The 12,010-nt window shown below is 49.5% G+C and overlaps 1 protein-coding gene across 3 annotated transcripts in view; it reads left to right on the top strand.

The window, feature by feature from the left end:
* The window catches only part of LSAMP (limbic system associated membrane protein), a 988,586-nt gene extending 978,468 nt beyond the window's left edge, over positions 1 to 10,118 (top strand). For all 3 annotated transcript variants that reach the window (XM_066572102.1, XM_066572100.1, XM_066572103.1), the window contains one exon: positions 2,785 to 10,118. In XM_066572102.1, the coding sequence (XP_066428199.1) occupies positions 2,785 to 2,882 (98 nt within the window). In that variant the 3' untranslated portion in view covers positions 2,883 to 10,118. The remainder of the gene's footprint in view (positions 1 to 2,784) is intronic.
* Positions 10,119 to 12,010: the final 1,892 nt, after the last annotated feature.

Below are 12,010 nucleotides of genomic sequence, written 5' to 3'. Positions count from 1 at the left end.
AACAGATGTTATTTCCTGCAGAAAATCTTGCTCAAAGACAAGCATTTTACTTTCCAGCACTTTCACTCTTTTTCTTATTACACTCGAGCAGCTGTTGTCCCCCAAAACATTATTTTGTGATAGAATTATAAGCTTCCCACATTTTTACAGTAATTGTGACAGTAAATGTAGCGCCCATGGAGTGTTCTCTAGCTAGATGTGCTGTAAAACCCAGGGATTCCATGTGGCCCCCAGGGTTATCTGCAGAGGCCACACTGGATCCCAGTGCTCCCAGTCAGCCTAACACAGTGCCCAACACCTGCTGGTGAGAACAGCTGCTGGTGTAGCCTGTGGTGTGGCACAGGAGATGATAAGTTCTGCACATGGAGAGGTTTCTGCAGCCATCTAACTGGGACACAGGGAACCACGAGAACATGTATCATTTTTCATCTCTGGAGATGGGAGTTTTGGCTTTTCAAATGCCCTCAAACTTAGGCACACAAGCTCAAGCAGAACAGAAGCTGGTGTGACCCTCTCCCAAGTCCTCCATCCCACCACATGTCTTTGTGTGTCCTTTCTTACACCTAGACATTGCAGAAGCTCATCTCTTCACCACACCACCACCACACCATGCCATGCCTCTGTCCCCTCTGTCCCCAGTCCCCACCAAGCTCACAAACACCGATCCATGCATTTAGATGCATTAAGGCAGCAGTACCCAGCCAAGGGCAAATGTCCCCTTGCCTCTGCTATGCTGGGTGTGCAGTGCTTGCCACCACTGGTGCAAATGCCCTTGCTCTGGTTGCAAGGACACCCTAGAAAAGTGGCAAAGAGGAGGAATGGTTGTCACAAGTATGTTTGTACATGTCCATGTATGTTTTAAGACAAATAGTATTTAAGCCAGAGAGTAAAAATGTGGTGGCTGAAATTTTTTGTGGCAATACACCCTGCCTGGTATGCTGTACTCTTGTTTATTCTGGGCCAGAGGAGTCATGTTTTGTGCCAAAAAGGGATGCAAAAGCTCCCAAACAGTCTCCACACCATTATTTGACTGTGAGAGATGCTTTTTCTGAAACATAGGTGAGGTAGGAGTAGTAGCTGAACTGAAATGTGTTCCTGAGTTTAGGGGAGGAAATAAAACGAGTAAAAAAAACAGTGCTGTAGGATTTGTGTGACAAGCCACAAAAGTTGCAGGTGGACTAGCTGAAAAAAAGAAGCCATAGATGGAACATAAATTTTCCACACAAATCAGCACATAATTACTTAATAAAATAATAGAACTGAGGCACAAAAGCTACTCTAGTCAGCTAGCTTAGGAAGAAATCAGACAAATGAAAGTGCAATGGAATTTGAGGGATACTGGAGATATCTCTCTTGGATTTGCTGCCTTTTAGTCACTAGCTTGAGTTTAATAGCGACTGTGCTGCTGAGCAAGCCTGTGGCACCTGTGCTTCACCCGGGAGAGCAGGGCTCTTCACCTCTGCAGGTTGTGAGGGAGCAGTTGTACTTCAGTCTCATGGAGCTCTCCTGAACAGGGCCTTTTTTAATTTTTTTTTTTTTTTGCTCTCCTCTGCCATCACAGCCTTTCTTGGTAGTAAGCATGATTTCTTTTTTCCACAGCAGGATCAGTTCTAACATAAAACCTCATCTCCATCTTCACACTCCAGCATCTTACAGGCACATATACGTATAAATGCACACATACATGTGTGTGCATGCTTACATACATGAGCATTTGTGTGCACATACACAGGGTGAGCCTGTATTTACAGACCCACAGACATGTGTCCTGACCAGCTATAAAGAAAAGGCTGTCGAGGCTTGGGATTGCAGGGTGAATTTAAAACAGCATCACTGCCATTAAAGTCATCCAGTAGAGGGAACCCATAAATGAGAGGATGAATGAGAAGATGTCAGGAGTGTTAGCATTTAATACTCCCGGAGCGGGGCTGCATTATTTGTTGCTGCAGCAGCGCGCTCCTCCCTGCCCCCTCTGACAGGAGCCTGCGGATGCGCAGCACACACGTGCAACTTCACTTCCCAATCTTATGAAAAATCAACCTCCTTGGCATACCCTGCACCCTCACCCCATAGGTGTTGTGCCACAGGGCTTTAAGTGCCACAGCCAAGCCTTCCTCCACCCTGATTCAGAGACAATTCATTACGGTGCAGCCCTGGGAGGGAGGGAGGGAGGGAGGGAGGGAGGGAGGGAGGGAGGGAGGGGAGGTGTCTGCTGGTTGGGCCCATGTTTTATTGATCGGACCACGGTGATGAATCAGCTCCTGTGGAGCTGGTGTCTGCCTGCAGACAGGTACTGGCCACTGTGCACAATTATAAGGAGTCCTGGCATCTCAGGGCCACCACTGGGAAGGCAGCAGAGCGGAAACGTGTGGGGGTGGTGACCAGGGGCTGGATCTGCAAAGGGATGAACCATATCCTTGCACTGAAAGGCCAGCAGCTCCCAGCTGGAGGCACAGCAAGGGCTGGGATGTGGTCAGCAGCCAGGGTTGAGCCTTCCCACTTGCTTCAGGCCCTGTTCCTCCAGCGTGGGTGTTGTTTAGGGAGAGCCACATGCCATTGGAGTGTTGGGCTGGGGGAAGGAGGATGCGGATGAGCTGGCAGGCAGCAGCCTGTAGCTGGGCTGGAGGGAAGCTCACCAAGGTGGGAAGGAGGCTGTGCCCTGCAGCCCAAACCCAGCACTGCAGGAGCAGCCTGGGACTGAAGCACTGTGTTCCTGTGTCACACCCATCTCACTCAGCCTCGTGTAATCTTGTCTTCTTTTCTTTCCCTTCTCGCACCCTGCAGGACCCGGCACAGGGAGAGTAGACAACGGCTCCATGAGTTTGGCCGTCCCACTGTGGCTTCTGGCAGCATCCCTGCTCTGCCTACTCAGCAAATGTTAATACAAATCAGAATTAAAATAATAATATTAATAATAATTAAAAAAACAACACGACAACAACAACAACAACACACAAAACAAAACGCGTTATACAGGAGACAGAGCGAAGAGAGGGGAGAGAGAAAAAAGAGGGGGGGAGAGAGAGAGACGACTGCTTCTTTCACAACTTTTGTGTGTTCAGGAGCGAAGAGGGGGGAGAGGAAAAATTACAGCAAAGACTCAGCAACATTTAATCCAAAACCTGAAAAGCCGCTGTCAAGTCATCGACTGCCTAGGAGGCAACACGAAGCAAGGGAGAGAATGGGGCACCAGCAAGGATCGTGTCGCCAGAGGATGCTGCAATGTAAACAATCCAACAAAACCTGCAAAGCCAATCAAAAAGAAGATCCCTTTTCTTTTCTCTCCTCCTTCCTCTTTTCCATACTCCCTCACTTTGCTTCCTTCCTCCTCTTTCTTTCTTTTGCAGAAAGAGGTCTTTGCTTCGTTGTCTATAGCCATTTAACTTTTTGGATGCCCTGGGTCATTTTTGTGAGCTAATGCTCAGCCAGTTCATACTTTTAAAAACAAATCTAAAAAAAAAAAAAAAAAAAAAGAGAAAAGAAAAAAAAAAATAACAGCCACAAACCAGAGCAAGTCACCTGAAGCTCTCTGCACACTGGTGTCCTGTGAAGAACCCCTTCCTCTCTTCACTTCACCCTGTGCTCATGTGCACCCAGCCCTTTCTAAAAACCTTATTTCCTTTCCTGTCCCCTCCTTCATGCAACATCACCCCCACAGGCCTAACCTAAAGCTGTGTCAACTCTACTGAAAGCCTACTTTTTTTTATTTTTAAATCCTCTTCCTTCCCCCCCTTCAATTCAACCAGGTGTCTTTCTCTTTCTCCTGTGTATGCCTGTGTGTGTGCGTGCATGCATGTGTGGCTTTTGCTCTGTCTTCCCTCTTTCTCTCTTCCTCTTGCTCTCTCTAAGCATGCAAAACGAACAGCCCATGTGTACATATGCTCATCCTGTTGTAGATAATGTCCTGCCTTGTAAGTGTGAGACAAGATACAGAGAGATCACTTAGGCAGAGAAGAGGGGTGAGGAGAGAGGGGCAGCTGCAAAACAGGTTCATATTGTGTCCCCTCTCCTATGTCCTCACTGGCTTTTTGTCTTCTGGCCATCTTGCTTGCAAGAGTCAGTCTGCACCGTTGTCTAGGCTTTTTCTCCTCTCCTACTTCCAATCTGTTTGGCTCTCAGCCTCCAAGTACCAGTGTAGCAGCTCTTGCTATGCATGAGTGCTTGCACACATGCATGGGGCTGTGCACTCATGTGCAATTGTCCAAGCAAGCAGAAGAAACCAGGACTGGCCTACAACACTATGGACTGAAGAGTGCAGTCACCATTCCTCCTGGGGATGGGAGGCTGGGCCGGTGGGATGTGAGTGATGAGACCTTGGACATCACCAAGCAGCCATTCCTTTTAGATACAGTGTGCATAGGAACAATACCTCAACACGAAAACCACAATCTGGTCATTCCTAACCGTTTTGGTAGACATGCAAAAATAGAGCCAATACCCTTTTTTGTTGCTTTGTTGTTTTTGTTTTTACTGTCCTCCCCAGTATAAAAGCAAATGTAGGCTGTGTAAGGGGGAGTGTGTGTGTGTGTGTGTGTGTGTGTGCTCTATACCACTGCTATTACAAAACACACTGCAAATTCCACATTTGAAAGAAATTGGGTCAGAAAATGTCCAGGACTTGTGAATGTAAGAAATAAAACAAATGTCAGGTCCAAAATCCTGGGCTTACAAAGAAGGAGCATAAAATGATGCAGCGAAGAAGTGGGCAGTACAATTTCCCCTGCTCTCCTCTTATCTCAAGGGTGCTGGTTTTGCTGGAGAGTGCCCCACACTTCCCCTGTGGCAGAATCACATACAGAGGTGCCAACAAGAGAGGCTTTAGTCGTTCCAAGTGAGGAAGCGAAAAAAAGCTGTGAGAAACAGGACTGAGAAAATGGTGGGCAGTGGCTGGAATTTGCCACACCAGCACAATGTCTGCTGCAAGAGCCAGTGAGCAGGGGCTGCAGTGCCTGTGTGTGGGTGGGGGCAGTGGGGAGAAGATTCCTGTGTCCCCTGGCCTGTCACGAGCCATAGTATCCACCAGCAGCAAAGATGATAAAGCACAGGGTTTATCAGGTAGGCCTTTTTTGGAGAGAGGGATGTGCAGGGGAGAGCTTGATTTAGCCCAGGGAAGTCGAGTGACCATCCCACCACAGCAGAGTGTTTTACAGGTGCTCAGCCACTCGGCTTTCAAGCAGCAGCCAGTTTGCTCCTCTGTCTTTGCCCTGGGCACCAGGGCAGTGGCAGCACGCTTGGCAGCTGTGCTCACATGAAGGCAAGGGGGAAACAGCTTGGCCTTGCAGTGTGCGGGAGGGGATGCCCCCAGGTGTCCCCTGACAGGAGGGAAAGTGGGAATTGCTGCCTGCGAGCCCGTCCCCACCTTTGCGTGGGCGGGACACAGTCCGGTGAGGCTGTGCCTTGCACTGCGGCACTGCCGGCGCTGCTGAGCTCAGCTCTTCCGAGAAGCAGCAGGCATGCGATTAAGCAGGCAGTCAAGGGCTCCTCCTAGGCAGCCAGAAGAGCAAGGAGATTTATTAAAGAGATACATGAGAGGCTGAAGTTTGGGCATTGCAAGAGCTACTGTGGAATTGGATGGTGGTAATTTATGCTCCTCCAGATCCCAAAGCCATACCTGCAAGAGGGTGCAAATCACAAGTGGGCAACTGGTGCTTGAAATCCACCCAAGGCATCCAGGGATGGCTCCCTTCCTCCAAAATTGTCAGTCATTGATGGGACTTGGGCATTTCTTTTGGAGACTGGTGTGTGTCAGCCCATGAAAAAATATGCCCTGCATCCTTCAGAGCATTCAGACGTCCCAGTCCTCGTGCCTAACTTTCAGGAGGGCCGTCTAATTCAGTCTTAGTAACAAGTCCAGATTTTCTACTGCAGCAGGCCTCCTCTTTCCCCTGGTACAGCCGTGAGCTGATCCTGGTCCCAGAAGCCAGGTCTGGGAGCTGCACCCTTTCCTGCACACTGGCACGAGGGAAAACACACTGCTCTTTCTTGGGCCTGTACCTATGCCTGGATTTATTGCCACAGGATTTATTTGTTGAAAAAGGTGGGCAGCCTGCAATGTCTTGCTGTGACAGCCTGCTCCTAAGGGCTGAGTCAAGCCCACTTTAGGTTCTTTGATGTCAACCCGGTTGCTATGGTAGCACCTGTCCCATGTGCTCTCTGCATGTGTTTTTGTCACTGTGGGGTCACTCCTGGCCACTGGGGTCACACACATCAGACCCCTACAGTGTGGTGGTGGTCATTGAGTCCCAGCTCCTCATTATCTCATGTCTGTTTTGGTTCAAAGGAGTTTTGAGGGGATGGTTTTTTTAGATGTCAAAGCATATGGTTAAAAGGGAGATATCTCACTAAAAGCAGGGAATCAATTTTTTTTAAGTCATCTGCCCATTAGTGGGGGAAATGGCCTCAGCCCCAGTGCTGGGATCTGGTTTCTTCTGCAGGTCCTGGGCAGATCTTTGCCTCTGTTGCGTGGCTGTAAAACAGGGTGAAAGCCAGTTAATTGCAGACCTCTCTGAGAAAAGCCACCAACACCAAGTATGCCTGTTGTCTGCAGAAGTGCTGGGAACCATACTCCTGGCAATGTCTGTTCCTAGGGAAATTGTGGGTAAAATTGTGGGTAGGTTGGAGCTTGATTTTCTCCAAGAATCTAATCCTGTGAGCTGCAGTGTACTTCACAGGGTGCCGTAAAAATCCCCCTGTTTCTCCTGAACTCAAGCTGAATGCAAGCTTTTTCCCATTCTTTCTCCCCTCCATCCTCTGATGGAGATGTTGCAATGGCTTTTCTTGTGTCTCAGGCCCTTCTCCCTGAAACTCTTTCTCCTAATCATCTCTTTTCCCTGTTTGCATTGCTATCTTTCCCATCACCTCCCAAAAAAGCTGTGTTCTTGCTTCCTGCTGCCTCTCAGCTGGTTGGGGACCAGGGAAGGTGGGTGTTTGAAGTGGGATACCAGTTCCTTGAGCTTGTCAGTGTAATTGTGTTTGATTGATGGAGATTTAACATTTAGTGTCATAAAAAGATATGAACAAAATGGAAAAAAAAATTGTATTTCTTCTACTGGTTTGTAAATATTACAAGAGTTACATGAGATGTCTGGTAATGTCAAAGCAGAGGAACAAAAACTTAGATTTCATATATGGCCCCATAATTGCTAGCAGATTTCTAACCCTTTTCGGATGACTGAGAGGAGGGGTGAAGGCAAGTCTTTCTGAAAGGACCTGGGCAGGGGAAATGCAGCCACCCCGAGCCACATGAACTCCATGCATGATTGTAGCATGTTGGTTGGAGCGTGTGCCTGGTCAGATGGAAAACGAAGCAAACACCTGTCTCTGAACGGCTGGGAAGGGCGCTGTGGGATGCTCCAGCCGGCCGACACCTGTATCCTGGCAGTCGTGTTCATTTCTGTTTGTTTGCAGCCCCACACTCGTGGCTCAGTGATGCACCCTCTCCTCCTCCTCCTCCCCCGTACCCGCTTTCTTCACCGGTGAAGTTGTGTCGCCCCATGCTAACCCCGAGTGCATGTGAACGTGCCATTCATGGAGATCTCATTGGTGACATGCATTGTGTCAAGAGTTAGTCTTTGTCTGCACATCTTTCTCACACCACTGACTGTTCACCACTTGGGCAGATTGCTCGTGCACTGCTGCTTGACCCACTTTTGGTCAAAGAACATCCAAGCCCCACCAGCTCTTCTTAGTTCCAGGTGCATCCCGACCATGCCCCCAGCCACCTGTCTGAGCAACCCCGTTCTGAATGTCCAAGCCCACAGCATGGACAAAGCCACCATCAAAAGCCATGTGGTCTCCAGGCTGAGTAGAAGCTACACATCTGGAAGGAATCTGGGGGAGCAGCAGGAAGTCCTGATGAAACAAGAGGATCTGGGAAGTTGGAGGAGTTATGCTAGAATCCTTCACAGACCCACCAGCAGATGATATTTCAGCTCAATTTTTGTGTAGTGTTTCATCACTTCGCCCTTCCCTGGTGAGGGAATCTATGGGCACAGGGAAACACCTCTTCTCCTCCTCCCAACCCCTCACACCTCTGCTTCCTCTCCTTCAAGCAGACTGACCTGCAGCCCAAATCATCATGGTGCTTGATGTGATGTAGCAACTGACATGGGGGATGGCTGACCAAGACAGTATGACAGAGGAGGTGCCAGGGGGGTGAGCAGTTCTCTCTCTTTCTCTCTCTCTTTCTCTCCTGATGGTGCACAATCTTACTGCTTCTCTGACTCAAGGACACAAAACTTCTTGAGTTTGGGATGCTGGGAGCAAACTGTCTTATGGGAAGAGCAAAACTTGAGGCAGGGAAGTGATGGAGAAGCTGGATGGTAATTTCCAAGCTGTGATGCCAGTGGAAAAGGGTAGGGATGAGTGCTGTCCATCATCCATGCGCAGAACTCTCAGGTTCACCAGCGAGGAGACCACGGCCTCTCAACGCTAATCTTAGAGTGGCTTCATTTCCAGTGGGATGCCCAGAAGATGATTTTTTTTAATTGCATGACTGCTGACTAAGAGCTGTGTCACACCACTAAAACCTCTTTCACTTTTCCTTCTTGTAACTTGCTAGAACAGCGATTGGGCAGCTCCCACAGCCCCTAGAATTTTGCCTAATGGTTGGCTTCCATTGGGGCAACATATGGTGCTTGCTTGTTGGTTCACTCGCTGTAAGGGGGAGCAGAACTCATCCTGGTGAGAGTACGTCAGTATGGTCCTCTGAACCTCTGTGGGTCGGGGTGATAGAGTGAGGCAAGGAGATCTCCAAGGCAGGCCTTGGGCAGGAGGAGCAGCTCTCCTAATTAGCCCAGGCTGGTGGGAAGCAGTCCTTCATTTGCTGCAGGCTTGGGTTAGCTGGCGCCACAGCAACTCGGATGGCCCTGCAAGCCTTGTAGGAGTGGAGAAGGAGGGGGCAGTGACAGGGGGACATGACTGCAGCGCAGGTGGTGGGGGCTGCATGAGCAGCAGGGCTCCTTGGGCAGCGCAGCTGGGGAAGGGGCAGAGGTTGCATCCCAGGTGGGCCCTTCTTTCCCTGCCTGTCCTCATGGTGCATCAGGAGCTCCCTCCTGACCTCCTGGGGCATGCTCACCATGCAGCAAAATGGGCCTCAGTGAGTAAAGCAGTGTGGCACCACGTGTGGTGGCTCCAGCCATGTCCTGAGGAAAGGCGTGTGGATGTTTCTGTCCGTAACAGAGGGGTCATGGGTGGAGACGAGGAGCAAGGCCTTCCTAGGAGCCAGCCAGTGGGGAGAGCACGTCCCAGGCGGGGCTGTCCTTCTCCAGAATTGTGACATTTGCTCCCCGTTTGGGCACGCACAGGCTCACACGCACACGCCCGCCAGCTCCACGGCGCACATGCTACAGGGGTGCTCCTGGGCGCTCTCCTTCCCCACACGCTCCACCACGCACAGCCAGGCAGGGCTCAGCCTCCTTCCTGCTTCTGGCCGTGGCTCTGCCTGTGACACACAGCTACCTTGTGACCTCCTGAGGAGCCAGGAGAAGGCCTGGGCACGCCTGTGCCTGTGCCTGTGCCTGTGCCTGCAGGAGCACACGTGTGTGCCAGGAAAGGGAGGAGGGGGCACAGAGCAGGAACTTGCCTCCACGGTGCCACCTCCCAAAATCATTCAACCTTCCCAGCTGGAGCCAAGATTCATCCTCTAGACCTTGAGAATGAAGTCCAGTCCCTTCTTCTTGCTACACGGTGGGGTGGTTAGAACTCTCCTCATTAACAGTGTTATATACGTATAAATATATATATATATCTATATCTTTATATATATTTTTCCCCAGCACTGTAGACATGAGCTGAACTTCTCTTTAACGAAACGAGAAAATGGCCATTTTATTTTTTCCATTGTTTTGGTTTTGAAACTAGCTCTGTGAAAGAAAATTTTAAAAGCGCAAGTGTGTGTGTAAAGGAACCAATCAAAAAAATTAAACCCAAAAAACAAATGAACAAAACCCAGTGATGAAATAAAAAAAAAAAAGCTTTTTATTTTTTCTTTTCTCAATGTATTTAACTTCTGTTATCTCGTTTCTGTTTCTTTACATGTATGAATGCTCTGCTCTTCTGTGATCTTAAAAAAATATACAAAAAAATACAAAAATTAAATAAACATGAAAAGGAGGTAATGTTTCTTCATTTCCCCTCCCTTCCTTGCATACTCTGGCTTGTCTCCTCTCTGATCATGTCTAGTGCTGACTTTCCAGCCCACAGAGAGAATGTGGGCCAAGATACCCCTTCCCTCACCTTCCTTTGAGGGTCAAGGTGCAAGTGAGGCATGGGCCAGTGGCTTGGGACTGAGGGTGTTGTATCACCCCGAGCAGTCTGACCCCTTTAGTGCAGTGCCTGAGGATGAAGAAAGCAGGCTGCCTGGAAATAGATGTGACATGGGGCTGCCAGGAGGAGATGCCATAGACAAAACTGCAGTGCACACCCTGAAGTCAGCACTTGACTTCAGCTTCTTGTTTGGTTTGGGTTTTTTAATTAGTTAAATTGCATGATTTTATGTGTGTGCACAGATAGAGGTTGGGATCAAGGCTGCAGTCCCAGGAGGGGAAGAACAAGGAAGCTGTTGGAAGGAATGAGCTGAGGCTGAGCTGCTTAGGCAAGCACAGGACAGGAGCACCAAAAGACAAAGCATGATGGTGGAAATGGTAGAGAGAGAGAGAAGGGGGATGGTGGGGAAGGAGGCAGGAAATGCTGGCCAGAAAACAGCAGGATGCAGCACTGGAGAGGCTGGGTTTTATGACAAGGAGGGAGTGGAGAAGCAGGGGAATGGAGAGGGCATGGGGCTTGGAATAAGAGCTGCCAGAATAAGGGGAGGAGGGGCAGGAGTCTCGTGCTATAGTCACAAGCCGACATGAAAGGAATAGGTAAGAAGGAGCTGGAGGAAGAGGGCAGCAGAGTAGCCTGGGCAAGTTTACAAGCAAACACAGCCAAAGAGATGAAAAAACCAAGAAGCAGAAAAAAACCTGTTCAAAGGAGAAAGCAACACCTGGGCAATTTAAATGTGAGGGTTGGACAACCCAGGATCTCTACAGCCAAATTACTGTAATGGGGAATGTGTCATGTAAATGCCACCCAACTGTCACAGCCTGGCATCACTGTCCTTTTCCCAGTGGGAGAATCTCTATTTCCTGGTAGCCCCCAAGGACACACCTAACTGTGCCACTGCACAGGGCAGCATATGCCTGCACCCAACACCAGGGCAGCAGCACGAGGCTGCACATGGCCAGGCTCAGCCTGGGCTGCAGGAGAGAGCCTGGCTGCAGCTCTGAAGGAGAGGTGGTCTCATCCTCGCTCACTGCTGGATCGTGAAAAACCAGGGCTTCCTATTTCTGGGTCTGCTCTGCCCACACCTATGTGCTGCCTTCACTGCCTCTGTGTCATCTTCCACTGTCTCTCCTGCTGCCTATTTACAGTCCACTGGGGCAGAGACTTGAGACCTGCATACAAAGCAGGGGTATATTCTGTGAAAAGTTATAGCTAATTTTGTTTCTGGAAAATAACACTTAGAACAGTGTAAGCCTTGTTTCCAGTAGAGTACAGACTTTTCTTAAATGGTGTGAAATTAAAACCAGAGCTGTCAGAAGCTCAGCACAAACAGTGGGCTAAGCAGAGGTACATCCCTGAGCACGAGGTGCAAGCAGGATGGGTGAACATGAACGTGAGTAGCATTTACATCACCTTTGCTATTTGAGACTGAAGAGAGCAATGGGTTATGAACCCTCCACCATCACCATCGTTCCCTTCCATTGTGCTGGGAGAGCCAGGAAATGCAGCATGGAGGATCCCAGCAGAGCTGGAGGGGAGAGTGCCAGGGCAGGGGGTACCTCTGTGCTCTGTGGATATTAAGGTCACTACTGAGCTTTACTGGCTGGTCACTGAGGTGGAAACAGGCCAGGTTTGTGGTGCTGTACAACAGCACACCCAGGTCTGAATGACAACAGCACTACCAGGTCTTCACCTCCGTGTGTGTGCCCTGAACACACCTGGAAAAGCTGTCTTTGCCTTTTCACCT

The sequence above is a fragment of the Molothrus aeneus genome, chromosome 2, assembly GCF_037042795.1.
Source record: "Molothrus aeneus isolate 106 chromosome 2, BPBGC_Maene_1.0, whole genome shotgun sequence".
Classification (NCBI taxonomy): Eukaryota; Metazoa; Chordata; class Aves; order Passeriformes; family Icteridae; genus Molothrus; species Molothrus aeneus.
The sequence above is the reverse complement of the archived record's forward strand: the minus strand, read 5'-3'. Positions and strand labels throughout refer to the sequence as shown.